At 37.7% G+C, this 27,248-nt stretch overlaps 6 protein-coding genes and 1 non-coding gene across 8 annotated transcripts; 3 read left to right on the top strand and 4 right to left on the bottom strand.

Annotated features, from left to right (window-relative positions):
- Window positions 1-9: 9 nt before the first annotated feature.
- Window positions 10-2,142, bottom strand: LOC111807501. Its single transcript, XM_023693246.1, has 2 exons — window positions 1,994-2,142; window positions 10-1,821 (listed from the first exon to the last, which is right to left on the bottom strand). The coding sequence occupies exon 2, from the start codon at window positions 1,709-1,711 to the stop codon at window positions 107-109; it is 1,605 nt and encodes a 534-aa protein (XP_023549014.1). The 5' UTR covers window positions 1,712-1,821; window positions 1,994-2,142; the 3' UTR covers window positions 10-106.
- Window positions 2,143-2,327: 185 nt separating this feature from the next.
- On the bottom strand, window positions 2,328-2,434 carry LOC111807847. The gene has a single exon (XR_002816992.1). It is a non-coding gene; the product is annotated as a U6 spliceosomal RNA (small nuclear RNA).
- Window positions 2,435-5,758: 3,324 nt separating this feature from the next.
- Window positions 5,759-6,103, bottom strand: LOC111806974 (uncharacterized protein At4g14450, chloroplastic-like). The gene has a single exon (XM_023692529.1). The coding sequence runs from the start codon at window positions 6,101-6,103 to the stop codon at window positions 5,759-5,761; it is 345 nt and encodes a 114-aa protein (XP_023548297.1).
- A 2,220-nt stretch (window positions 6,104-8,323) lies between these two features.
- On the bottom strand, window positions 8,324-10,904 carry LOC111806468. The gene is made up of 5 exons (XM_023691803.1): window positions 10,697-10,904; window positions 9,184-9,298; window positions 9,008-9,097; window positions 8,805-8,903; window positions 8,324-8,715 (listed from the first exon to the last, which is right to left on the bottom strand). The coding sequence occupies exons 1-5, from the start codon at window positions 10,762-10,764 to the stop codon at window positions 8,614-8,616; spliced, it is 474 nt and encodes a 157-aa protein (XP_023547571.1). The 5' UTR covers window positions 10,765-10,904; the 3' UTR covers window positions 8,324-8,613.
- A 3,028-nt stretch (window positions 10,905-13,932) lies between these two features.
- On the top strand, window positions 13,933-15,560 carry LOC111806479. The gene is made up of 5 exons (XM_023691818.1): window positions 13,933-14,169; window positions 14,517-14,631; window positions 14,705-14,794; window positions 14,874-14,972; window positions 15,169-15,560. The coding sequence occupies exons 1-5, from the start codon at window positions 14,102-14,104 to the stop codon at window positions 15,268-15,270; spliced, it is 474 nt and encodes a 157-aa protein (XP_023547586.1). The 5' UTR covers window positions 13,933-14,101; the 3' UTR covers window positions 15,271-15,560.
- Window positions 15,561-16,714: 1,154 nt separating this feature from the next.
- On the top strand, window positions 16,715-22,326 carry LOC111806592 (CASP-like protein 5B3). Its single transcript, XM_023691968.1, has 3 exons — window positions 16,715-17,332; window positions 21,446-21,578; window positions 21,663-22,326. Exons 1-3 carry the CDS (start codon window positions 17,202-17,204, stop codon window positions 21,855-21,857), a joined length of 459 nt encoding a protein of 152 aa, XP_023547736.1. The 5' UTR covers window positions 16,715-17,201; the 3' UTR covers window positions 21,858-22,326.
- Window positions 22,327-23,516: 1,190 nt separating this feature from the next.
- LOC111807451 (WAT1-related protein At4g08300-like) lies at window positions 23,517-27,029 on the top strand. Of its 2 annotated transcripts, XM_023693184.1 has the most exons (7): window positions 23,517-23,814; window positions 24,370-24,432; window positions 24,512-24,628; window positions 24,720-24,957; window positions 26,274-26,432; window positions 26,513-26,664; window positions 26,740-27,029. In XM_023693184.1, exons 1-7 carry the CDS (start codon window positions 23,609-23,611, stop codon window positions 26,858-26,860), a joined length of 1,056 nt encoding a protein of 351 aa, XP_023548952.1. In that variant the 5' UTR covers window positions 23,517-23,608; the 3' UTR covers window positions 26,861-27,029. The 2 variants fall into 2 exon arrangements, with proteins under 2 accessions (XP_023548952.1, XP_023548953.1); XM_023693185.1 differs by lacking the exon at window positions 24,512-24,628.
- Window positions 27,030-27,248: the final 219 nt, after the last annotated feature.

The raw sequence follows: 27,248 nt of genomic DNA, 5'->3' as shown, positions 1-27,248 counted from the left end.
TTCTAAAGCTGCTCAGTATTCACAATTCTATTGAACAATCACTGCTCTAAATGCACTGTACAATAAGGAAAAGAAACAAATATCGACGACGCCTGTACCGTCATCGTCAAGTAAGATACGAAGCTTTACATTGCAACTGCCACTCCATACAATCTTCAAAGTCGAAACTACTCGCACAATCGAGCAATGCATTTTGCTGATGCTCGTAGCGACATATGTAATTCAATCCAACAAGAAGCTCACATATGGCTTCCTCGGTCTTCTTTCGATCGGCAAAGTACAAAGTTTGGATCAGCAAGACATTCGTTCGAGTCACAATCTGATGTTGCTCAAAATTACGCTCGGTTTGCCATCGAATCATGTTGTGTGCCAACGGAGCGAGCCAGCTCAAGATCCCATCGAGTGTCTCCTTCCAATCATGGGCAAGAGGAGCATCATATATAGCCATGTTCTTAACATAAGACTTCAAATGTGTTTTCAGGGATGATCTTAAACTTGTTGGTAGCATCTGATACAAATCGTCCCGAGCTTCGTCGCCAACTAAATGAGGATAACGAAGCAATTTCTCTATAACAATGATGATATTTGCATAATGTAAAGCAAGAGCCGAGCCTCCGACAGTCGAAACCGGTGCATAGACCGATAATAACCTACTCTTGAACCCGAAGCTCCCTCCACTGTTTGCTTGTCTTAAATCCACTCCAAATGGAACAGAGAACTGCACCTGACTGGAGCCACTGTTCCTAATGCTACGACTGGAGCGTTGGCAGCTCGGATCGTTGTGGTCGACATAACTATCCTCATCCCCAGAACTACTTAAACTAAGACAATCCATAAGAACCCTCCCGGGATTCGTTCCACAAGGAAAATTGAAGTCATCAAACAATGGAACCTCGCTTCTTTTCGAGCTAACTTGAGATTTGAAACTCGACCCATGTCTCGCTCCATGGCCTCTCTCAATGAACACACGTTTCGATTCCATCGACTCTGCATCGATCCGAACATGATGAATCCTCGCATAAACCGTACAAACAGTTCTTACAAGCAATTCAACAACCTTATCAAACGTTTGATTCCATAAAGAAATCTCCTTCAAATGCCCCACGTCCTGTTTTTGCCATAAGAGTTTCTGTTCATAAGCTTTTCTAGTTTGTTCATGCTGATTGTTCTGAAACTTCTTAGCAGCCTGTTCTAATTCATTCAAAACCTCCATTTCAGTGTACAAATTCGCTGTAACATTCACAAACCTCTCCATTTTCCTCATCATCCCTTCCATATCCTTAACCAAAAACCCCAATTCCTTCACATTTATAGCTCCATTAATGATATCCAAATACACATGTTTAAACCCTTGTAGCGCAGGTTGAGAACACTTCCTACCAAGCCTAGATACCACATTAGCCACACGGTTCAAATCCTCAAGCTTCTCAAGAACCACAAGCTCAAGAAGATGAACATCATCAGAAGAGACAAGGTTTTTAACACCATTAGAGCTCAAGATCTCGTTCTTGAGCTTAGAAATGGCAGAATCAGACAGAGATTTATGAAGGTAAATCGTTTTGGACATTATATTAGCAACCTCAAAAGATAGAATACCGATTGTTTGCTTATTATTGCCATTGTTCTTGTTCTTAGAAGGCTCGAGGAGGGCGTTTTTGAGATTAGCGCTAACCTGGTTACCCATTTTGACAATCCAAGGCTCTGCAACCATTGCTCCTCTTCAAGATCTGGGTATCAATGAAAACCCAGAAGAAATCGACCCACCAAGAGTAATCTTCAAAAGCTCGAAGAAATTAAGGTGAACCCAAGTGACCTGAAAATCTGAAGAACAACAAATTAGAACAATCGAACAGTTGGGGAGTGGAAAATAACTCATGGGGTCGCATTAATTCTGAGCTCTAAGGGCGGCGCGGAGCTCCTCATTGAGAAAACAAAGCAAAACCCAGCTGTGTGTGATTGTTTTTGTTGTGAATTTTAGCGATTCGGTTCGTACTTTTGACTTCTTTTTTGAAAATTCTTCCAATTTGTGGATTTGAAAAGGAAAAACAGAGGATTTGTAGATCACTTGCGCCCCCTTTCCTTCTAAATTCATAACATTATCGTATTTTTATTTCATCCATTTCTCAAAGTTTATTGATGATTTGGGTGCGTACTTTTTCTTTTTTGAACTATGAATCTTTATATCTTTATGACTTTGATTAACGAGCAGTTAACCATTGGAAAGTGAATGATCTTGTTCAACTATTCCAACCATTTCCACTTTCTAAAGTTTTAATTCATTCCAAGTTTCGATCACAGTAGACACAATTTTTGTAACGACCCATGTCCATGATTTGAATGATTTTTCGATTTATACTAATCATCTTTGTGCAGAGACTGTGCTAATCTTCTCTAGGCATTCCAATTTTGTCGAATGTCTAGTACCATTTATAACGATCCATACCCAAGATTTGAAATTTAGACTTAGTGTTTGATGTCTTAACATTCCCTCGACAAGACTATCCCCACAAACTTACACGAGTCCTTCCAACATGTTGGAACTTTCTAGCTTTTTTCTTTTATATTTTATTTAATTTTGTTTGCCTTTTGATCAATTAATATGGAACCCAAAAGGGAAAAAAAAATTATAAAATAAAATAAAAAAATCTAATATGTCAAAGGCTTTGATTGGGATTTATATTAACTATTGACTCAAAAAAAAAATTAAAATAATAATAGTAGGAGAGAGAAATTTGGTCAAAAGTGGAGAAATTGAGTGGGATTAGGTATTTTTTTTTGGAAATAAATATATATTTTTTTCCTAGCAAAATAGCAACCAAATAGTGACAAAAAGAAAGTGGGTCGGGACTCGAGAAGGGAATGAAACATTTTCTATACGGGTATAGAAACCTCTCCTTAATAGATGTGTTTTAAAATCATAAGGTTGACAGCGATACGTAATAGGTCGAAGTGCGATGGGCTTAATCCATTACACTACACTGCTAAAATGTTCGGATAAACAGATAAACAACTAAGAAATTAGAAGAAAAATTACGTAGAAAACTCGAGAAATCGAGAAAGAGAAAAGGGCAAATTCGTAATAAAAGTGGGTTTGCAAGCATGCAATTGAATGCAAAGAGTTTGAAGCAAAAGCATCATTATTGAAATGGGTGTCCCTTTAGAGAAAGAGGAAAGGGACCAAACAAACTTCTTTTTCATCTTCAGCCTTTCAATTTTTGTGTCTCTCCTTTTGTTTTCCATTATGATTGATTTGATAACATGATATTATTGCGTCAAAATCATTATCGGAATAACGTCTTCCCCATCATATCTCGACCATTAAAGTTATATTTAAAGATAGATGTGACGTTTGAATATGAAATCATATCTGAAAAAGAGTGATCCCGAGGATATGATGGTTAAAAAATGTTTAAAAGAGTATATTTTTTTTCAATGGCTCAATCGTAAGAATTTCAAAGTTAAACGTTTTTTTTCTTCTAGAAATTGTCGTAGAAAGCAATCGAGTGAAGACAAAACATGCTAGAAAAACTTGTGTTGACTTGTTGGATTATGTCGTAACATAACGTTAGAGCTATTAAGAGCTGAATTCAAAATTCAAATCTTAGTCGAGATCATGTACTAAAATAATTATTTGATAGGGATGAAGTAGAATTATTATCGACTAATTTTGTTCTTATAAGATATTTTAATTAAATTATTATCATCAAATATATTATTCTCAATCATACACGTGTTGGTTCGTGATTGGTTGTTCGTGTAAATCCAAAAAAATATAAACAAATTCAACTTTAAGACGACAAGTAATCAAAATTTTCAATTGATTTGTCCAACTTAATTTATTTTTAATTTAATTATATAAAAAAATTGGAATTTGGTTAAACTAATCCATATTTAAACCTTTTAGGTTCACCTAATAAAAGAAAATAAATAATATTATTAATGGAGAGTAAAAACTGCAACACTTTTTTAAACAAACAACGATTCGTTAAGTTTAGTATCTGATTCGATGAAACTGAGAACGTTTAGGGGTCGTATGGATAGAACCCGGACGTAAAAATGGATTATTCGACCTTTATTTGCATTTTAGGAAGCAAGGAAGGTTGTGTTTGGAGAATATATGGGCAACAATTTGGTTCCCAATAGTTTGTAGTTTGGGGGAATATGTTTACAACTTCCAAGTTGTGATTTTGTGTTTGTAGCTTTCTCCTTGGTATCAACCACTTTTAACTCGACTAACTCAACCCGACCCATATCTATGGTTCATTTCAAATTTTGTTCCGTTTTTTATATCGTCATCTAAGTAAATAGTGGATCGTGTCATTTATCTAAATTTTATTTAATACAGTGTTCTGTCGCTTATCAACATCATAGGTGTTCGCGGGTTGAGTTGATACATTTGTTAAGCTCAACTTAGTTATTTGGGTTGTAAATCTTTTCAAATCGAGTAATTATTATTAGATAATGAACCCAATAAGCCCAACCCGAACGAAATGTAAAATATTTAGATTGAGTTGAATAATTTTTTTTTTCTTGTATATAATTTATGAGTTTGTTTAGCTCAAAACGAACTAATTTTAAGAAAATCATGAATCAACTCAATTCATAAATTGATAATTCAACATAAAATGTACGGATTAAATTGAGTTCGATAGAATTTTCTCTCGTGGAGGACGGAGGGGAGGTTTCTATGAAGAAAATATGGGCCAAACAATACATTTTACTTTAAAAACGGAAAATAAAATTATGATTTTTTTTTTTTGTTTCTTTTTCCCTTAATTTTGAATATTGACGATTCAAACTGTATCAATATCTTAAACATATCTGATAAATACGCGAATAGTTTGTGTTTGGCCACCACATTAAATCATCGAGTCACACCTCAACATAGTGGGTAGCCAACCCATCTATATCTAATATGTTAAGAGTATCATCTTGTACGAGTAGTTATGGTATGGTATCATAGTCTTATTAAAAAGTGAGTATGTTGTAATTCTATGTATAGTTTGTTAAAATGAAACATGGGAGTGGCATCCATCCTGCTATGTGAGTGTTGAGAAAGATAAGTGTCGTAATGCGATGAAGGAGGACGGTGCATCATCTTAACACACCAAAAGGAGTGTGGATGATAGTCAAGCTAAGATAAAACTAAGATCGTAAGTAAAGATATTGTCGAGAGTGTTGAGACAAGCTTAAAAAAAGTTGGATAGAGTTCCGGTGTGAGTTTCGATAAACAGCTTTGAAATTAATTTTTTATAAGTGAAACGTGAAAATTCACCAAACTTGGTGTCAATCAGACACCCGACGACTCCTTGGCCCCATGGTTTGAGTGAGCAACCCCATTGCACATGCGTGTGTCATGGTGCACAATGTCCAATGACACGAGTGTAACAACACTGTGCTCCATCCCATGAGCTGAGATTGCTATTCATTTTGTCAACATTGTTCAACCCAGTATGCAGAAATGGGTCACGGGTCAATTCTTAATAAACGTGTTCGAGTAAGCAATGAATGGTTACATACATGCACATCCCAAATTATAAATTTTATACAATATTAATTTATTCAGTCACAATGATTGTGAAATGATTAATGATGAACGCATTAAAAAGTAATTAATGATATCCCAATCATTCATCATATTTCCATCTCTCTTCAATCACTTCAATCACTAAAAAAAATAATAATAATAATTACAATTTTCATTGGCATTCAAATTTCATAGATCGAAGAGTTTATTAGAACAACAACAACAAAAAATCTAAGCAGGGACGAATCTGGGATCCATAGGGCCGGAATCGTACTGAAAAGGGGCGGCCGGATGCTGCCATTTCTTAAAAACCGGCGGCTTCTCCGGCTCCGATTCTTTATGATTTGAAGAATTGGAGGATCCTTCGCCGGAATTAGGCGCCCAAGTTTGTATTTCTTTGGGTGATGATGGGGAGACGAGCGGGGTCAAGAGAGGGATGGCGACCTTCCAATCGGGGCGGTTGATTTGCAGGGACGCTGGCGCCCGGCTCCGGAAGCAGCCTGGCTGCTGCTGCGGCGGCGGATGGCGGCGAGAGGCACCGGGGGGAGTGGAGGTTCGTCTGTGGGAATCAGGCATGAGGGAAGGGAGAGGGAATTTGAGGGTTAAAGGGGAAGAAGAAGATAAGGATGAGGCAGAGGAGGAGAGGTAATTATAAAGGGGGCATCAGGCATCAGGCATCAGGCATCAGGCATCAGGCATCAGGCATAGGCATGGGCATGTGGGATGCAACATTTAGTGCTTCACTTCTTTTCAACTTTTGTAACTTTTAAGTTTTTTTCATATTTTGTGTTTCAAAGAATAAAAAATCGCATCTTTTTTAGTTCAACGTGAACTAATCAAAGATTCGTTCGAATACTAGTCGATCTTTTCTTTCAAGGGTGGTTTGGCTTTTCCTGCAAGGAGATATTGCTCTTTTTTGTCTCCGTTACCAATATTGTCCTTCTTGAGTTTTCCCTTCAACGGTTTACTTGCATTGTTCTTCTTTGTTCCCACCAGTCGATATTGTCTTTTTTGGACTTTTCGTTCCAGGGTTTTCTATCATTGTCCTTTTTGGTCCTCATATTGTCATTTTTTTACTTTCCCTTCTACGGTTTCCTATCATCGTTCTTTTTGGTTACTATATATTGTTCTTTTTGGGTTTTTCTTTTAAGATTTACTGACATTGTCCTCTTTGGTCCCCACTAGTAATTTCCTTTTAAGATTTATTGACATTATCCTTTTTAGTCCCCATTAGTAAATATTGTTCTGTTTAGGCTTTTTTCGTCTTTCTCTGCTCCTGCTGGGAGATATGTTCATTTCAAGGGCTTCCCCTCAAAGTTCTAAAACACGTCTGTTAGAGAGAGATTTTCACACCCGAATGCTTCATTTCTCTTCTCAATCGATGTAGAATCTGACATTATTAGACATTCAAAAAGCTACGACACGAACGACATGATGTATTTATTTATTTTTTTTATATGGGTTTCTAAGATTTTTGAAAAAGAATGTAATAAAGTGGATGTGGATAATGAGAGTGGAAAAATCTAGAAACAAGGAGATATTCTTAACTTGATGTTTTTGTTTAAAGGAATAAAATGTGGGCATAAGACACAAGGGATTCCAATCTCGCTTTTGACCAATTTTATTTTTTGGTTGAAAAACTTTATTCAAATTCTCAACAAATACTAAAAATTCAAACAAAAATATTTATTCGTATTTTTTTATTTCCCCTCCCTTTATAAATATTTATGGAATTTAATAATTAATCCACCTCCTTATAATTAAATGACTAATAATTAAGTAATAATTGCCATACGAGAGACAGATTAAACACGTGGCAGACAAGGGTGGCGTGAGCGTATGGCTGTGACAGTGAGGAATCCGACGTGGCATCAGATTGACTTGTCGGTAACGACGTTACGACGGTGTCATATATCTTGACGTTACATATTAACGGACGAGGTCAAACGTTAACCTTTGGAAAAAGTTGAGATAAGAGTACACGTGTATGGCGGATATTTGTTGATCGGAACACCACAGGCCAGGAATAATTTTGAAAACGAAATCCAAAAAAAAAACAAAGTTAAATATTCCAAATGGTCCTTAATTTTCAAGTGATTTACAAATTGCTCCTTAGCCCTAATTATAAAACGTAATTTAGATGTCACAACTTAATTACTAATTTACGTAAATTTTATAAATCATTTTATTTACATAAATCTACATCACAATAAAGGCGCTCATACGTCACACCCACCCCAAGATTCATTCTCGAGAGATATCAAGGATTTTTGGTATTGAGCTCACTCAAAAGTTCGAACTTGGAACGTCTAAACCGATACATTCACCTACAAGTTCCAAGAACTAAATCATCTCTACCTTAGAAAGTATGACTCTATTCTAACCTAACCCGACTCATAGTTTGAGTTTCGATTTTGCTCATATTTAGACTTGATTGACTCGATATCTAACCTTGAAAAGAATATTGACTCATATCGAATAACATTTCTAACCATCATATCACTATTTCGTCGATAGTAGGAACACGATTAAAGTTTATGAACTTTTCAAAGATAAATCAGAGAATGGTGAGCTTCATGAGGATCAGAAACTATTCCTACACTTCAATCTCACAGATAAATGGATGATAGATTCCTAATGAATGGCAGACATGATAGAAATCAAAATGATTGCAGAGATCGTAAATGATGGTTCGATTCGATTCGAAAGCATGTTCGTTGATACGAGACTTACAAGATTATTCAAAATATGGTTAGATGATTCTCCAGAAAAATTATCAACATCCAAAAAGATGCACACCAACATATAGTCTACAAATAAGGTTAATTGAATAAAAGATTCTAATCCTCTGAAAACAGTTTGAATGGAGAAGAACATGTGTCTAAATCCCTTCATATTTGACTGTAATGAACTCCAACAACAACATTCGACAGTCAATAGAGAACTGAAATTCCTAAATGAGTAAATCTATCATCACAAAAAGGATTATTAAATAAGAAGCTTTTCGATCTGAGCCCCAACCTGAGTGAAAGGAATGGAAAGGAATGGTACGATTTCGAGTTAAAGAAATGGCTTGTCTTACATTTCTAGTTCGTTTTGGCTTTGTGTGCCTTCTTCTTCTGTTGCCTCCTCGAAATCGAGTTCTTTGTTCCGATGAAGAAGAGCAATGCACCAGCAAGTGCCACGTGCTGCAAAACGAAAAAGAAGCAACGAAATATATGACGTTTGCAAGAACACGAATGAATTGGCTTAGTGCAAACAAATTTGCTCAACTCACCAATAAGAAATCATTCATTAGTATACTGAATTGGGACTTGTCACGACCATAGTTGAAAAAATCATACAGAATTGGTGTGCTAATTGCCAAGTAGAGAAGCTGCATAAACAAACAAGCTTGGCTGCTATAATGGGAATAAGAACAAACTGAAAGCAACTTGAAGTAATAAAGGCATCAACAAAAGGAGGCAAAGCAAATTCTACCAGAAGATAAGCTCCAATTGGACTCCCAAATACAAAGAGAAGGCCACCAATGCCTTTAAGAGACAAAAACGCAGCAACTAAATGGGAAACCTGTAGAACAAACTCATAATCTGAGTACAAATGAGAAAAGGGTATGAAGGTTCAGCAGTTCAATCCACAGAAGAACTGAAACTCACGTCGATAACGGGTAGGTCGAATCCAAATCGAGCGGAGACGTTTCTCCTAAGAGTGTACATCTTCGGAATGAGTTCCTTTGCAGCAGGTCCACCATCAGTGCCAAATTCATTGAACCTAACAATAGACGCCTTATCGAGGTCAACATAAACACAAACTTGAAAGTTCGATCTTATTCCTCCTGTATTTAACTTAACATGAGGCCAGAGAGCACAGAATCCAGCCAAGTCATTAGCCACGAGTTTTGCATAAGCAGGGGTAAAGAGTACAGGTGTTGAGCTACCAAGGAAGTAATAACCCCTAAAGAGGCTAAAGCCTGTTCAAATCATTTTGATAACAATAAGTTTGATCTGTTTTACCGAGAAGGTCTAATAGAATTGTTTTCCTAACAAAAACCTACATAGCAATTCCAATGCAACGCCTACAACCACTCGGCCATCTCTCCTACAAAATGATTATGGCCCAGAAACCGAGTGATAGAAAACAATATTTACAGGCACATTGGAATTTAACAAGAAAAAAGAAGACAACATAGAAATCCTTCATTTCATTGTATGTTGGACGTATTAGATTTCCTTTATATTCTAATTTTTCATGATCGCCCGAGTAATGTTCGACTCGATTAACTTTTTCACAATGAAGAAGAAGACCCGATCCAATCTTCAAATCACAGAGCGTAGAAATAAGCGAAATGTAAATCTATCTAACACAAGTTAAGCAACACTGCACTTGTATTGCCTGAAAGATGAAATTTGAAAACCTTTTCGACCTGTTTTCTTAATTAAGATTGATTCCTAGAAAAGGATTTAGAAAGTTCCATCTCGTTGAAAACACACACAAAAAGAAAAAGAAATCAAGAACCTAAAACAATCTGATAATTTCCTTCTATCAAACCACTAAGCTTGAAAACAAATTATCACAGTGATGCATAATTTAAATGAATCAAATATTAAGAATGACCCAAAAGTGAAGTGGGTCCTCAGGAATCAACTAAAAATACAGCTTCTTAAGAATTCATCACAACGTCCAACATTCCAAATCGAATCTCAAGAAGCAATAGGTCAATATCCAGCGAAGAAAAATTGGTAAAAACTCTCCATTCCTCACTAATACAAAAACTAAACTCTGTTTATCCCTTAATCCCCTTCCATTTCCGAAAAACCTTCACTCCTGATTTCAAAAAAATCACATTCAAACCGTCCAAAATGGTAAAAAAAAAAAAGGCAAGATCAACAATCAGAATATAAATCCCAAAAAAAAAGAGCAATAATCTTTACGATTGGAAAACTAATGCGACAAATATCGTCAAACATCAGTGAAAACACAGACAAAGTCACACACTACAGCGCCGATTACAAAACCCCTAAAATCGATCATCAGAAGAACAAACAAACACAGAAATACGATCAAAATTAGCAGATCTACAGTAGAAGACAACAAAAATAACCAGATTGAAAGAACATAGAGATAATACAGTCCGATCTGAAAATGTAAAGAGAGAGAGAGAGATAGTACATTTGCCAGGCGGAGAGGATGAACAGCGAGGCAAAGAGGACCCTTCCAAGGAAAGAGAAGAACCCCATTTTAGAGAGAAAGAGAGAAAACGAAGGGCTGATCTGAACCTTGGCGCTGGTGGGATCGGAAACTCAGAGCTCCGATAAACTCCAACGGGGGCGGAAATTATAGAAGAGAAGCCTAAAATCGTAAAATTAAACGCCCAAACAGTAATGCTAATATATATATTATTTATTTATTTATTTATATTAAATTAGAGTTTCTATAAAATTAATTCATGATTTTCTTCTTATTTAAAATTATAATTTATTTACAGAACTCGATGATAATTGACCCGTACTTGTTCACTCAAAGTCGAAAGTTCAAATTGTTCTAATTCACGTACATTTTCAGGAGGTCAGTCAATATAAATAATAACGACAAATTTATGTGTTTAATCTCGTTAATATAAGTAATAACGACAATTTCTTTTAAGATTTTTTAACCATCAAAATTTCGTGATTACCGTCATTCAGATGTGGTATCTATTAATTCATGTACTCCTCTTTTACCCGGCCCCCATCAATCCCTGTTGGATATAATTTGCAATAATGCTCAATTGTAAGTATATAGAAGAATTATTTTCATTTCGGTCCGTTACGTATCATAGTCAGCTTTGTAGTTTTAAAATGTGTCTTTATTAGGGAGAGTTTTTCACACCCTTATAAAGTTATAAGAATGTTTTGTTCATCTCTTGAACCGACGTGGAATCTCACAATTCACCCCTCTTGAGAGCTCAGCGTCTTCACTGACACATTGCTCGATGTCTTACTCTAATTCCATTTGTAACAACTCAAGCGCTAGCCGACATTGTCCTCTTTCAACTTTCCCTTTTGGGTTTCTCTTCATTGTCCACTTCGTAGTTTAAAAATGTGTCTATTAGGGAGAGTTTTTCATACCCTTATAAGGAATGTTTCGTTTCTTTCTTCAACCGATGTGAAATCTTAGAATTCACCCCTCGAAAGCTTAGCGTCTTCACTGGCACATTGCTTAATGTCTAGCTCTAATAGAATTTGTAACAGCCCAAGCGCCAGCAAATATTGTCCTCTTTGACCTTTTGGGTTTCTCTTCAAGATTTTCAAAACGCATCTGCTAGGGGTCGACACTCTTATAAAGAATGTTTTGTTCCTCTCTCCAATTGATATGCAATCTCACATACGTGATCAACTCAACACTAGCTATTGCAATCAAAGCACTTCAGTCTTCTTCTCGTACTTACTCGATAGTATAAGATTCATGCAAAATCTTATATGTATCTAATGAATCCGAGTTTGTACAATCTAATTCAATGATCAGTTTGATTACATTGACACGGACACGGTGAGATCTGTCCTTGAAATCTTTATAATGGTCTTATTGAAGAGCATTAAATAGGGCATAATAGAGAGAGTTGGGGGAATTATGGATACAAATTTGAGTTCACTTAAGAACAACTCAACGTGTGCTATTTAACAATCCAACTTGGCTTCACCTACCCATTGGTCATTATTTTTTTTAAACCTTGAGTGGAATGCAATTTTTAATTAATTTATTAAATTTTTATATTTAATTTAATTAAAGTGGTTGGGGTATTGTATTTAATAAATGTTTGAGCTTTTAAAAAATTTATAATAATTTTTTAAATTTTCACATATATTAATGAAATTTAAGAAAATATTTTCTATGTTTGATTTTGTATCTAATATATGATTTGTTTTAAAAATTTCATGAATATATTAAATATAAATTTTAATTTTTTTATAATGCCTTAAAATTGAAATTCTAATATACAAATACAACATTTGGGAATAAAATTTATAATTTAATAATAATTTTTTTTTGAGTAGATCTTAACTCGGCATGTTTGGTCGTACGTTCAATCTGGACTATAACTCGGTTGATTGAGATATATAATCTCAAATTAAAAATTAAATATTCGAATATTTTATTTTGTATATTTAATAAAATAATAGAAAAGAAGAAAAACAAAAAAAAGGAAAAGGAAGTTGTGGAGTTGTGGGTTCTAAAACGACAAAGTTTCGGTCGGCTACTCAGATCACGTGCATCACGTGCTTTGTGTTTATAGCTGGTCGACATCATTTTTTAAAGGCCTGTTTTCCCAACGTTTTCATTTTATATTATTTTTTTAGATTTAATCACAAATTAATTAATTAATTAATTAATTAAAAAATAATATATTTTATGAATGACGTGGGTTAGGAAAATAATGAATTTGAATCGGTATTCAAAATTACATAGCTACGTTATCTACTTCTTGCTTCGTAAACTATTTTCATAACAACATGAGTATTTTCAGTATATTTTGTCTTCGATACCTTATAAAAATTCTTATAAATTCATCTAATATAAAATTGCTCATAGTAAAAAATAGGTATTTAATCATTAAAATATAATTTAAGTTAAAAATTTTATATTTTTAAATGGAATCTTAATATCGTAAAAATAAATTATAAAATTGATAAAATTGATTTTAATTATTTCAAAATTACTTCTAAACACGTCGTTTAATATATTATTTTAAAAAACAATTCGAATGAAAATGTTTTGTATTAATTTATTATATTACAAAGTAAACGACTATTATAGCATGAATTAATATTAAATGTGTAGAAGTTCTAAGCCACGATCTAAACGCATAAACTCTCAATTTTTTAATAAATAAATAATAGTTAGTTGAAAAAAAAAAAAAACAAGGAAAATAATGGGCATTAATTAATGTAAAGAAAATTAGATCTAAATAAAATAAAATAAAATAAATTTTAAATATCCCATTATTCTTAAGCCTATAATGGTAAATTACTATATATATTCAATTAATTTTGAATTAAGGTTCAATAATACTCTTAAATTAAAAAAGGTTTAAAAAATACTTTTAATTTTTTTTAAATTGACCATAAATTTTTTTTGTAAAGGTATTTTTATTAATTTAAATATTTAAAGTTTTAAAGTTTTATATTAATTAGTCTAATAAATTTTTTAATTTTCTCCATAATAAATGGGAAAAGTAGCATTAAAAATGAAGTTGCTCAATCATACTGCCACGTGGCTGACTTGTTGCAAATTGAACGAATACGATTGGTTGGAGTACGTGGAGGCAAGGGGTAAGTCAGCAAAGTCAATTTTGAAGCGAGTACGGATGAATTCTACAGTCGCGCGAGTGAAACTTGTAAGAGATTATTTCGAGCGCCGAGTTTAGATTTAAGAGAGGAGAAGAAGAACCGAAGGCGGCGAAAGGAGAAGTTTTACAGACATCGAGAGAAGAGAAGGTTTCCCTGTTTTTCTCTTTTGAAGTTTCTATTCTTCTTCTTCTCCTCTTGTTTCGGTTTCGAAATCTCTGTCGGAATCGGAGCTGTTTTTGTGACGGAAATGGCTTTCGTTTCGTTTGTCGGAAGAGTTCTCTTCGTCTCCGTCTTCGTTCTCTCTGCTTGGCAAGAGTAAGCAACTCAGATCTACTTCATTTTGTTGCTTTTTTTTGACTATTCTGAGGTTTCTTCACTGGACATTTGAATTTTCAGATGTAGGGTCACTTTCTAAATGTGTATTTGAAAACCCCTCATTTAGGGTTTTAGTTCATGAACCTTTTCAGTTATGTAATCATGGTAGATTCTGTTGTTTCTTCTTGTTATGAGCTCAGATCTGTGAGTGGAAATGATGGGAGTCTTTCTATTTTGTTTGAACTATGTGTTAGTTCTTGGAAAATTTGGACTCTGTTTGTTTCTCTCTGGAATGTTTCTGCAGGGGATGAACTGTTTTGGATCTTGATTTCATTTTTGTTCTTCAGATTCAATGATTTTGGTACCGATGGAGGAGCGGCGGCCAAGTATCTGAATCCAAAATTCAACGTTTTCTCTCGCAATTTTGAATCTCATACTGGGTTGGATTTCCCCAAAGTTGAGGTGAGGAAATGCTCACGGTGTTTCTCATGTTTCTCATGGCGATTGTTCTTTAATTTCCATCCATTTTCAACAGATCCTACATGTTGTGGCTGGTGCCATTGCGCTGAAGGGCCTTGGAAGCCTGCTGTTCATCTTCAACAGCTCCATTGGAGCCTTTCTTCTGGTATGATATGATATCAAATTTTATAAACCAATATTCATTCGTTTACCAATTTGAATTGTTGAATGTTCTTGCTGGGTAGATCTTGCATCAGGCCATAACTGCACCGATCTTGTACGATTTCTACAACTACGACGTTGAGAAGAAGGAATTCAACCAACTTTTTGTGAAATTCACTCAGGTAATTGAACTAATGTAGCATGAATGATGAATCTGATTGTTTAATGGCCTAACTACAGAAGCTTGAGATCATAGTTGTATCTTAATACAAGCTAAATAAAGAAAAAACGTGATAACTCGGTCAATGTAAAGATACGAAATTGATTCGGGCTAAGATATGGAATGGATCATAAGGTTGTGTGGTTGATATTATGCAGAATCTGGCATTGTTGGGAGCGTTGCTGTTCTTCATCGGTATGAAGAATTCGTACCCGAGGAAGCAAGTTGTGAGGAAGAATCAGAAGTCGAAAACATCATAGATTATGAAGGAGGAGGGTTATGTTTATCTTTTCTGTAGGACTCTTTTTGGAACTCTGAACACTCATATGATCATTTCATTTTGTTGCTTTGGTTACTCTTCTATGTTCTTGAGGTTGGAGGTTATGTGATTGTAATGAAAGTTCTTTCACATAATTTTGAAGCTTCAATGTGTTTTGTTGTGTGATTGTAATGAATGGGATGGAAATGGGAAGACTTTTCTTTAAAGGGCAGGAATAGGGGAGACATCGAAAGCCAAGTTATATACGTTCGGTAACCTTACTTTTTAAAATTATTATGTCAAGTCTATCGTTAGTAGATATTGTTTGATTTGGCTCATTACTTATTGCCGTTAATCTCATGGTTTTTAAAATACGGTTGCTAGGGATAGGTTTTCACGCGTTTACTAGGAGATGTATTCGGACTCTTATACAGAATGTTTCGTTCTCCTCTCTAACTGATGTTGGATCTCATAATCCACCTCCTTAATGGCTAGCGTCCTCACGGGCAAACACTGTTCGATATCTATCTCTAATACCATTTGTAAAAATATAAGTTTACTGCCAGCAGATATTGTCCGCTTTTGCCTGTTAAGTATTGCTATCAGGTTTACAGTTTTAAAACGTGTATAGTAGGGAGAACTTTCTCTACCCTTATAAGAAATGTTTCGTTGTTCTCTCCAATCGATGTGAGATCTCATAATCCACCTCCTTAATGGCTAGCGTCCTCACGGGCAAACACTGTTCGGTATCTATCTCTAATACCATTTGTAAAAGCTTAAGTCTATTACTAGCCGATATTGCATGTTACGTATTGCCATCGGGTTCATGGTTTTAAAACACGTCTACTAGGGAGAAGTTTCTTTACCCTTATTAGAAATGTTTCGTTGTTCTCTCCAATTAATGTGGGATCTCACAGTTAATGATGCGCAACATATACGTGGATAAGTAGTATTTTTTAAAATGATAATAAAAACCAACTTAACTCGTGTATTGAACGAAGTAAAGTCTTTTTGAATTCAATTAGAATATGATATAAGTTGTTACAATAATTTTCCTCGAGTAGCGTAGTTTTAAATATTTTACGATGAAGAAGCTTGTTGTTGTTTGTGTTGGGGTTGACAGTCTACCTACCGTGTGAGTATCGGCTCATGAGCATTTAATGAAATATTTGAACTTTAGATTAGGTAGTGAGAGTATATGAGATATTTGAACTTTCGATGACAACGCTACTCGTTCCTATGTTAACAGTTCCCGTTCCATGAACTCACACCCTTTTGACAACTTGATCACCTGCCGAAATTCAAACATTTGATAAGTAATTCAAGTGTTTCTTCATAGGAGGAAACAAAATAGTTGTTAAAACTTGATCCAAGCATTTAATTCTTCTAACACACACCAAAATGAATTAAGAGTGATAACAATCATGAGAAAAACAGTAAAAAGATGAACAAAAAGTGGAGCTGAAGCAACAAAATCCAGACAGTCTCGAGTGCTTCGCCCACAAGTTTCATAAGCCCCAAGGTTGTCTTCTTTTATACCATTATTTTAAAGAATCCCCTTCAATTTGTTCTTCCATTCCAAATTGACAACACCCCACCAAAACCCAGAGGATATGGTGGACCAATCAACGCGTGCCGCCGAAGATCGCCATTTAGGGCTTTTCATTTGTCGTTTTTACTTTCCTTCTACTTTTTTATCTCCCCATTTCCGTCCTTCAAAGATCAATGGCACCCAGGATTGATAATCGCTTCAAAACCCATAAGCCAGAAGCCACCAACATCCGCATTACTCTGTTTTCTGGCGTTGATTGAACGATCTGTTTAGATTTTGCTGATTAGGGTTTCTGGGTGTTGATTTGGGGCATGATTTTGTGAAAATGGTGGGGTTTTGAGGGTATTCTGTGGATTGTGGATGAAGAATTGGAGGAAAACATGTTGGATTTTGCTGGGACTCCAGGGACATTGACTGGGCTTGTGTTGAGGGTTTTGCAATGTGCTTTTGCTGCTGGGGCTGTTGCTTCCATGGCTACCTCTGTTGGCTTCTATAACTTCACTGCTTTTTGGTATTTATTGATTCTTCCCCCTTATCTTGTTTTGGCTTGATTAGTATTGATTTTGCATTGTATTTAGTGAATGCTGCTGCTCTGTTTAATTCTTTCCTTTTAGTACTGATTTGGCTGCTTTTGGTTATGGCTTTTCATTGCTGCTTTCTAAGTTTTAAGATAGCTATAAGTTGAATAGAGCACTCCATTTGAGCTTTCCTATGGCAGCTCTTGCCAAGAACTCTCAAATACCATTCTTGAGCTTAGCATTTTCGGTGAGATCTCACGTCGGTTGGAGAGGGGAATGAAACACTCCTTACAAGGGTGTGGAAACCTCTCCCTAGTAGATGCGTTTTAAAAACTGTGAGGCTGATGGTGATATATAATGGGCCAAATTGGACAATATGTGTTAGTGGTAGGTTTGGGTTGTTACAAATGGTATCAAAGCTAGACACTGAACGGTGTGGTAGTGAGAATGTTGGCCTTCAAAGGGGTAGATTGTGAGATCCCACATTGATTGGAGAGGGGAACAAAGCATTTCTTATAAGGGTGTGGAAACATCTCCATAGTAGGCACGTTTTAAAGACCGTGAAAGTGGACAATATCTCTTAGCGGTAGGCTTGGGCTGTTACAAATGATATTAGAGCCAGACATAGGGCAGTGTGTTAATGAGAATGCTGGCCCCCAAGGGGATGGATTGTGAGATCCCATATCGGTTGGAGAGGGGAATGAAGCACCCCTTATAATGGTGTGGAAACCTCTCCCTAGTATATGCGTTTTAAAAACCGTGAGGCTGACGGTGATACATAACGGGCCAAAGCGGACAATATCTGTTAGTAGGTAGGCTTGTGCTGTTACAAATGCTATCAAAGCCAGACATTAAGCANTTGGCCTTCAAAGGGGTAGATTGTGAGATCCCACATTGATTGGAGAGGGGAACAAAGCATTTCTTATAAGGGTGTGGAAACATCTCCATAGTAGGCACGTTTTAAAGACCGTGAAAGTGGACAATATCTCTTAGCGGTAGGCTTGGGCTGTTACAAATGATATTAGAGCCAGACATAGGGCAGTGTGTTAATGAGAATGCTGGCCCCCAAGGGGATGGATTGTGAGATCCCATATCGGTTGGAGAGGGGAATGAAGCACCCCTTATAATGGTGTGGAAACCTCTCCCTAGTATATGCGTTTTAAAAACCGTGAGGCTGACGGTGATACATAATGGGCCAAAGCGGACAATATCTGTTAGTAGGTAGGTTTGTGCTGTTACAAATGCTATCAAAGCCAGACATCGAGCGGTGTGCCAGCGAGGACACTGGCCCCCCAAAGAGAGTGGATTGTGAGATCCCACATCGGTTGGAGAGGGGAATGAAGCACCCCTTATAATGGTGTGGAAACCTCTCCCTAGTATATGCGTTTTAAAAACCGTGAGGCTGACGGTGATACATAATGGGCCAAAGCGGACAATATCTGTTAGTAGGTAGGTTTGTGCTGTTACAAATGCTATCAAAGCCAGACATCGAGCGGTGTGCCAGCGAGGACACTGGCCCCCCAAAGAGAGTGGATTGTGAGATCCCACATCGGTTGGAGAGGGGAATGAAGCACCCCTTATAATGGTGTGGAAACCTCTCCCTAGTATATGCGTTTTAAAAACCGTGAGGCTGACGGTGATGTATAACGGGCCAAAGCGGACAATATCTGTTAGTAGGTAGGCTTGTGCTGTTACAAATGCTATCAAAGCCAGACATTAAGCAGTGTGCCAGCGAGGACACTGGCCCCCCAAAGAGAGTGGATTGTGAGATCCCACATCGGTTAGAGAGGGGAATGAAGCACCCCTTATAATGGTGTGGAAACCTCTCCCTAGTATATGCGTTTTAAAAACAGTGAGGTTGATGGCGATACGTAACGGGCCAAAGCGGACAATATCTGTTAGCAGGTAGGCTTGAGTTGTTACAAATGCTATCAAAGCCAGACATCGAGCGGTGTGTTAGCGAGGACGCTGGCCCCCCAAANTTGGAGAGGGGAATGAAGCACCCCTTATAATGGTGTGGAAACCTCTCCCTAGTATATGCGTTTTAAAAACCGTGAGGCTGACGGTGATACATAATGGGCCAAAGCGGACAATATCTGTTAGTAGGTAGGTTTGTGCTGTTACAAATGCTATCAAAGCCAGACATCGAGCGGTGTGCCAGCGAGGACACTGGCCCCCCAAAGAGAGTGGATTGTGAGATCCCACATCGGTTGGAGAGGGGAATGAAGCACCCCTTATAATGGTGTGGAAACCTCTCCCTAGTATATGCGTTTTAAAAACCGTGAGGCTGACGGTGATGTATAACGGGCCAAAGCGGACAATATCTGTTAGTAGGTAGGCTTGTGCTGTTACAAATGCTATCAAAGCCAGACATTAAGCAGTGTGCCAGCGAGGACACTGGCCCCCCAAAGAGAGTGGATTGTGAGATCCCACATCGGTTAGAGAGGGGAATGAAGCACCCCTTATAATGGTGTGGAAACCTCTCCCTAGTATATGCGTTTTAAAAACAGTGAGGTTGATGGCGATACGTAACGGGCCAAAGCGGACAATATCTGTTAGCAGGTAGGCTTGAGTTGTTACAAATGCTATCAAAGCCAGACATCGAGCGGTGTGTTAGCGAGGACGCTGGCCCCCCAAAGGGAGTGGATTGTGAGATCCCACGTCGGTTGGAGAGGGGAACGAAGCACTCCTTGTAAAGGTGTGGAAACCTCTCTCTAGTAGACGCGTTTTAAAAACCATGAGGCAAACGGCGATACGTAACGGGCCAAAGCGGACGATATCTGTTAACGTTAGGCTTGGGCTGTTACAAATGATATTAGAGCCAGCCACCGGGTGGTATGCTACCGAGGACGTTGGCCTCCAAGGGAGGTGGATTGTGAGATCCCACATTGGTTGGAGTGGGGAACGAAGCACTCCTTACAATTGTGTGAAAACCTCTCCCTAATAGACGCGTTTTAAAACCATGAAGTAGACAGTAATGGGCCAAAGCAGATTGGGTTTGGACGGTTACACTATCTTCTTCATTTCCACTCATGAAACAGTCATTGAGAAATCAGTGAAAATAGTTATAGAAGAAACTGTGAGATGCCCTCTGATACCATACGAACTCTGAATTTTATGTAAATTTATCAAATTTGAGATGATATACGACATGAACTGAACTCCGANTCCCTAGTATATGCGTTTTAAAAACCGTGAGGCTGACGGTGATGTATAACGGGCCAAAGCGGACAATATCTGTTAGTAGGTAGGCTTGTGCTGTTACAAATGCTATCAAAGCCAGACATTAAGCAGTGTGCCAGCGAGGACACTGGCCCCCCAAAGAGAGTGGATTGTGAGATCCCACATCGGTTAGAGAGGGGAATGAAGCACCCCTTATAATGGTGTGGAAACCTCTCCCTAGTATATGCGTTTTAAAAACAGTGAGGTTGATGGCGATACGTAACGGGCCAAAGCGGACAATATCTGTTAGCAGGTAGGCTTGAGTTGTTACAAATGCTATCAAAGCCAGACATCGAGCGGTGTGTTAGCGAGGACGCTGGCCCCCCAAAGGGAGTGGATTGTGAGATCCCACGTCGGTTGGAGAGGGGAACGAAGCACTCCTTGTAAAGGTGTGGAAACCTCTCTCTAGTAGACGCGTTTTAAAAACCATGAGGCAAACGGCGATACGTAACGGGCCAAAGCGGACGATATCTGTTAACGTTAGGCTTGGGCTGTTACAAATGATATTAGAGCCAGCCACCGGGTGGTATGCTACCGAGGACGTTGGCCTCCAAGGGAGGTGGATTGTGAGATCCCACATTGGTTGGAGTGGGGAACGAAGCACTCCTTACAATTGTGTGAAAACCTCTCCCTAATAGACGCGTTTTAAAACCATGAAGTAGACAGTAATGGGCCAAAGCAGATTGGGTTTGGACGGTTACACTATCTTCTTCATTTCCACTCATGAAACAGTCATTGAGAAATCAGTGAAAATAGTTATAGAAGAAACTGTGAGATGCCCTCTGATACCATACGAACTCTGAATTTTATGTAAATTTATCAAATTTGAGATGATATACGACATGAACTGAACTCCGAGTTTGTGATTGAATCATGATTTGCAGCTACGTGATCGCGTCGATGGGCCTGCAACTGACATGGAGTTTTATGCTGGCATTGTTAGATGCATATGCTTTGTTAAGGAAGAAGATGCTTCACAATCCTATTCTAGTCAGCCTCTTTGTAGTTGGGGATTGGGTGAGACACTAAAACACCTACAAAACTCTGAGTTGTTTTAGATTATAGGGAACTTCAAGCATTCATCCAGTTCTTGGTTTTCAGGTGACAGCAACATTGTCTCTAGCTGCAGCTTCCGCCTCGGGCGGGGTAGCTGTATTGTTCTTCAGTGACTTAGGACGCTGCAGTTTCGGCGACGAATGTCAAAACTTCCAAATCTCTGTCGTTTTAGCCTTCCTAAGCTGGATAACCATAGCCATTTCAGCTCTGATTATGCTCTGGATATTGGCTGCAGTTTGAACACAAGCTCATACCGGAGACGAATGTCGAAAGTTCCAAATCTCTGTTGTTTTAGCCTTCCGAAGCTGGATAACCATAGCCATTTCAGCTCGAATTATGCTCTGGACATTGGCTGCACTCGAAATCTCTCATAAGGGAACCAAGATATATGATAGAACGCTGCCAATGAGGTGTAGGAGTTCGGTTTGCGTTTTTTTAGTCGAAGGTACAAGGATTTGAACCTCTGACCTTGGGAAAAGGTGCTCATGCAGGCTACCGATATTCTTGTATTTGGTTGACCATTTGGTTGATTATTAAGCCGTTCGCATCTGTCCGAATCGCCAAATGGCAACCGCTGATTGGCTGCACATTCTCTTTGAGAATCAGATGCCTTTGGTGTTGACCACCTAAACTATGGATAAAGCCAAGGAGAGGTGAGAATGGGTGAGACTTTGTGATACTCATATTTGGTATAGGATTTTTAGAGACATCGTTTATTCCTTTGTTTTATTTATTTATTTTATTTTAAATATAGTTAATTAATTAATTGATATTGATTTACCAATTTAATATAATTCTTATTTTTTTATAAATTAGTTAACATTATCTTAAATATTAGTTAATGTCAAAAATAATATCCGATATACTTTATAGATGAAAATATACTTTATTATTAAACTTTTAAAAGTATAAATAATACTCTTAAACTTTAAAATAAGTTTCAAAAATACCCTTAATTTTTAATTTTTAAGTAAATTCCAAAAATACCCTTAAATGGTTCTTCCTATCTTTTTAGGAATCTTAATCACGACCCCTCCCTTTCAACCTCTGCCGCAGTAGAATGTACCTCCTAAAGAGTTCAACCAACTCCTTGAAACTAGAGGGCTATGTAACAGCCCAAGCCCACTCTTAGCGAGTATTGTCCACTTTGACTCGTTACGTATTGTCGTCTCACGATTTTAAAACGGGTCTGCTAGGGAAAGGTTTTCACACCCTTATTAGGTGTGTTTCGTTCCTCTCTCCAACCGATGTAGGATATCACAATCCACCCCTTTTGGGGCCCAAGCCTCGTTGGTACACCGCCCCGTGTTTGGCTTTAATACCATTTTAATAGTCAAAGTCCACCGCTAGCAAATATTGTCCGTTTTGACCTGTTATGTATCACCATCAGCTTCATAATTTTAAAACGCGTCTACTAGGGAGAGGTTTTCACATTCTTATAAGGTGAGTTTCGTTTCCCTCTCCAACGGATGTGGGATCTCACAGGCTAATATAGAAACCTTGATATGGAGAGAACTTCTCACTTCTAAAATAACCATCATCCTAAACTACAAATAGAGCTCCCGTCCATCTCCAATAGAGAACCAAACTAAGGGCCACACAAACACGTATCGACCACCACCACTGAACAACTGTTGAGTCGTGATATGAATCGTTGGCAGCAAAATCGCCCCTTAATTCAACCAAATTTGTGCATGGTTCTTTTAACATGAAAAACACGATTTTGCTCGAACTTTCCATATATTCTCCGCTCTAAAGTTGATATTTTCATATATTCTTACTACTAAAAATGTTTTGGAGGAGTAAAGTAAAAGGTATTTGTCCTCATCTCATTGATAATGACTGTGAACTAATGCTCAACAAATAACCTTTCCTTTTCTAACTTAATACTTGCAAATAAGTTCTTCTATGTGTACACTCTCAAACTTAGCTCAAAGAGTTTGTATACAAAGGAGGAGCCACGACATCGGTGGTGGATATCGGTCGTTGCCATGATGAAGAACGTCTATTTGTTACGAGTGTTTTTCGAGAAGTTCAAGCCACACATCCTCATAATTCTAACCGAATTTGGCTACACATTTTTGTATTTCTTTACGGATGCTTCCTTCAAGCATGGTATGAATCCTCACATCCACGTTACTTATCGACAAATCGTTGCTACCATCGCTTTGTTTCCCTTTGCTTATTTTCTCGAAAGGTACTGTGATTTTCATCTCGAATTCGTCTTTTTTATTCTAATTCATGAATGATAGAGAAAGAAACAAAAGATGGACTTTGAACATCTTCTCCATCATTTGATCTCATAAATCCTCCGAACTTGAGGATTATTGTGAGATCCAACGTCGGTTGGAGAGAAGAACGAAACATTCCTTATAAGGGTGTGAAAACCTCTCCCTAACAGACGCGTTAGAAAAAACCGTGAGGCTAACGATGATACGTAACGAGTCAAAATGGACAATATTTGTTACCAGTGGGCTTGGACCGTTACAAATGGTATCAGAGTGAGCAGTGTGCCAGCAAGGACAGTGGCGCCCAAGGGGGTGTGGATTGTGAGATCCCCATATAAGTTGGGGAGGAAAACGAAACATTCCTTATAAGGGTGTGGAAACCGCTCCCTAACAGACACGTTTTATAAAATCACGAGGCTGATGAACATACGTAACGGGTCAAAGTAGACAATATCTATTAGCGGTGGGCTTGGGCTGTATGAGCATTTCTTCTATTCATATGAACATTTGTTTGGTTTACATAGAAAATCAAGACCGAGGATCACGGTGGCATTATTCTTAGAGATTTTTGTTCTTTCACTTTTCGGGTAAGTTTCAATTAATGTCACACGTTCAATTCATCCCGATATCTAAATTATAGAGATTAAAACGATAATGAAATTGCAGGACGAGTTTGAGTCAAAACATGTACTACTCAAGCATGAGATACACATCTCCTACCTTCCTCTCATCAATGGTTAACACTATAGCTTGCTTGACATTCATAATTGCAGTAATGTTCAAGTTCAGTTCTTTAGATACTTAAAAACTATTGATTAACACATATTTGATCGAAATCAAGAACTGATACTCTTAACTCTTTGATCATGGCCAGATTGGAGGCTGTTGACCTTCGAAATCCAAGAGGAATAGCCAAAGTGTTGGGGACATTGGTTTCATTGGGCGGTGCGATGGTAATGACTTTCTATAAGGGACCCATCATTACAAATCTGTGGCATCCCTTAATCCATATGCAACACACAGCTACTCATCATGTTCATGAGAATTGGCTTAAGGGTTCGGTTCTTACTGTTTCAAGCTGCATTTCTTGGGCCCTTTCCTACATTATGCAGGTCCCTAATCCTCACTTAAAATCCCCACTAAATTTTATAGCTTTTATAAGTTTCATCTTGTTCTAAATATTTCTCCTCGTCGTCGCCATCGTCATCGTCAAAAGCCTAGTCTAGATTTTGAATGACGAAGAATGATCATTCTTCACTCGGATCTAGAATGAGGAGGGAGGGGGCGATGTTGACGATATGAGATAATGTTGAGTTATGATGTCTACGGCTCATTTATAGCTTAATCAATGTTTATAAATAGTAAAACTATATATGACAACCGGGAGTGGTCAAATTATATATGGTAGATGAACGGGCTAATATGGGCTAATATCTATTAGGGGGTGGGGCTCGGGTTGTTACAAATGGTATCAGAGCTAGACACTGGGCAGTGTGTTAGCGAGGACTTTGGCCACTGAGAAGGGTGACTTGTGAGATCTCACGTCGGTTAGAGAGGGGAACAAACCACTCTTGATAAGGGTGTGGAAACCTCTCCCTGTTAGATGCATTTTAAAAACCGTGAGGCTGACGACGATACGTAACAGGCTAGAGCGGACAATATCTGCTAGCGGTGGGATTGAGTTGTTACAAATGATATCAGAGCCCGTCACTGGGCAGTGTACCAATGAGTTTGTTGACCCCCAAGAGGGTAGATTGCGAGATTCCAGGTCAGTTGGAGAGAGGATCGAAACATTACTCATAAGCGTGTGGAAACCTCTTAGTAGCAAACGAGTTTTAAATCCACAAAACATTACTTATAAGGGTGTGGAAACCTCTCAGTAGCAAACGAGTTTTAAATCCACAAAACATTACTTATAAGGGTGTGGAAACCTCTCAGTAGCAAACGAGTTTTAAATCCACAAAACATTACTTATAAGGGTGTGGAAACCTCTCAGTAGCAAACGAGTTTTAAATCCACAAAACATTACTTATAAGGGTGTGGAAACCTCTCAGTAGCAAACGAGTTTTAAATCCACAAAACATTACTTATAAGGGTGTGGAAACCTCTCAGTAGCAAACGAGTTTTAAATCCACAAAACATTACTTATAAGGGTGTGGAAACCTCTCAGTAGCAAACGAGTTTTAAATCCACAAAACATTACTTATAAGGGTGTGGAAACCTCTCAGTAGCAAACGAGTTTTAAATCCACAAAACATTACTTATAAGGGTGTGGAAACATCTCACTAGCAAACGAGTTTTAACGAAACATTACTTATAAGGGTGTGAAATCCTCTCACTAGCAAACATTACTTTCTTCATTCTCTGTATTCTCCCATGCTTTGAACAATAGATATGTATATATATTAATCTCAGGTGAAAAATGCAGGCATTTACATTAAAACGATACCCGGCTCAGCTATCATTAACGACATGGATGAACCTGATCGGAGCAGCACAAACAGGCGTGTTCGCACTGTTGACACAACACAAGCCAGGAGTTTGGAAGGTTGGAATCAACATTGATCTATGGTGCATTATGTATGCTGTAAGGAAACTCAGGAAAGCAACCTTGATAGCCTTAGATTGTGATGTGTTAATAGTGATGCCAAAAATGAATACTCGCAGGGCATTGTGGGCTCAGCGTTGGTGGTGTATATACAACTTTGGTGCACTGAAAAAAAAGGCCCAGTTTTCGCCACCATGTACAGTCCACTTGGTGCCGTTTTGGTTGCGCTTTTGGCTTACTTTGTTCTTGGACAAAGGCTTTACGTCGGCAGGTAAGAAGCTTCATATCTTTGTAATGGTGGATTGAGATGAACACTAAATTTTATGCTATTGTTCTATTTTTGTAGCATTGTTGGTGGAGTTATCGTGTTGGTTGGGCTTTATTTATTGTTATGGGGCAAAGAAGATGTACATAAGCTTCGAGATGAGTCTATCGCTAGTAATCATGTTTCACACGATGAGCCTTAGTTCGCATGCTCGTGGAATAGATTATCATTGAACGTTTCTTGTTTAGGGAAGATTTTTCTGATGCAAATTCGAGTATGACTTGTCAGACGTTTAGATGGAAGCTTCGGAAGATCTTGAATGGAGTTATGAAAGGTGTTTCGAAAGGAAATATGGATGAATTTTTCGATAATCAACTTACATTGAAAGCAAACGTGGAGAATCTCTAGAATGGATTTTAAAACATATGTTAGGGAGATGTTTCGTTCTGCTCTCCGACCGATGTGGGATCTTACAGTTCTCTACCCTCTTGGGGGCCAACGTCCTCACTAGCACACTGCCCAATGTCTAGCTCGGAGGTTAGGGAGAGGTTTCCACGCCCTTATAAGTGATGTTTCGTTCTACTCTCCAA

Source organism: Cucurbita pepo, chromosome LG12 (assembly GCF_002806865.2).
Source record: "Cucurbita pepo subsp. pepo cultivar mu-cu-16 chromosome LG12, ASM280686v2, whole genome shotgun sequence".
Taxonomy (NCBI): Eukaryota; Viridiplantae; Streptophyta; class Magnoliopsida; order Cucurbitales; family Cucurbitaceae; genus Cucurbita; species Cucurbita pepo.
The sequence above is the reverse complement of the archived record's forward strand: the minus strand, read 5'-3'. Positions and strand labels throughout refer to the sequence as shown.

Excerpts from the sequence above, each read along its gene's own strand:
- LOC111806974 (XM_023692529.1), bottom strand. The coding sequence starts at position 6,103 with ATGCCTGATTCCCACAGACGAACCTCCACTCCCCCCGGTGCCTCTCGC.
- LOC111807501 (XM_023693246.1), bottom strand. The coding sequence starts at position 1,711 with ATGGTTGCAGAGCCTTGGATTGTCAAAATGGGTAACCAGGTTAGCGCT.
- LOC111806468 (XM_023691803.1), bottom strand. The coding sequence starts at position 10,764 with ATGGGGTTCTTCTCTTTCCTTGGAAGGGTCCTCTTTGCCTCGCTGTTC. Across the intron at positions 9,299-10,696 it reads ATCCTCTCCGCCTGGCAAAT|GTTCAATGAATTTGGCACTG; the intron begins GTACTATCTCTC and ends GTCTATTGTTAG. Across the intron at positions 9,098-9,183 it reads TCGACCTACCCGTTATCGAC|GTTTCCCATTTAGTTGCTGC; the intron begins GTGAGTTTCAGT and ends TTTGTTCTACAG.
- LOC111807451 (XM_023693184.1), top strand. The coding sequence starts at position 23,609 with ATGATGAAGAACGTCTATTTGTTACGAGTGTTTTTCGAGAAGTTCAAG. Across the intron at positions 24,629-24,719 it reads ATAATTGCAGTAATGTTCAA|ATTGGAGGCTGTTGACCTTC; the intron begins GTTCAGTTCTTT and ends GATCATGGCCAG. Across the intron at positions 26,665-26,739 it reads CAAAGGCTTTACGTCGGCAG|CATTGTTGGTGGAGTTATCG; the intron begins GTAAGAAGCTTC and ends CTATTTTTGTAG.
- LOC111806592 (XM_023691968.1), top strand. The coding sequence starts at position 17,202 with ATGTTGGATTTTGCTGGGACTCCAGGGACATTGACTGGGCTTGTGTTG. Across the intron at positions 17,333-21,445 it reads TATAACTTCACTGCTTTTTG|CTACGTGATCGCGTCGATGG; the intron begins GTATTTATTGAT and ends CATGATTTGCAG. Across the intron at positions 21,579-21,662 it reads TCTTTGTAGTTGGGGATTGG|GTGACAGCAACATTGTCTCT; the intron begins GTGAGACACTAA and ends CTTGGTTTTCAG.
- LOC111806479 (XM_023691818.1), top strand. The coding sequence starts at position 14,102 with ATGGCTTTCGTTTCGTTTGTCGGAAGAGTTCTCTTCGTCTCCGTCTTC. Across the intron at positions 14,170-14,516 it reads GTTCTCTCTGCTTGGCAAGA|ATTCAATGATTTTGGTACCG; the intron begins GTAAGCAACTCA and ends TTTGTTCTTCAG. Across the intron at positions 14,795-14,873 it reads CCATTGGAGCCTTTCTTCTG|ATCTTGCATCAGGCCATAAC; the intron begins GTATGATATGAT and ends CTTGCTGGGTAG.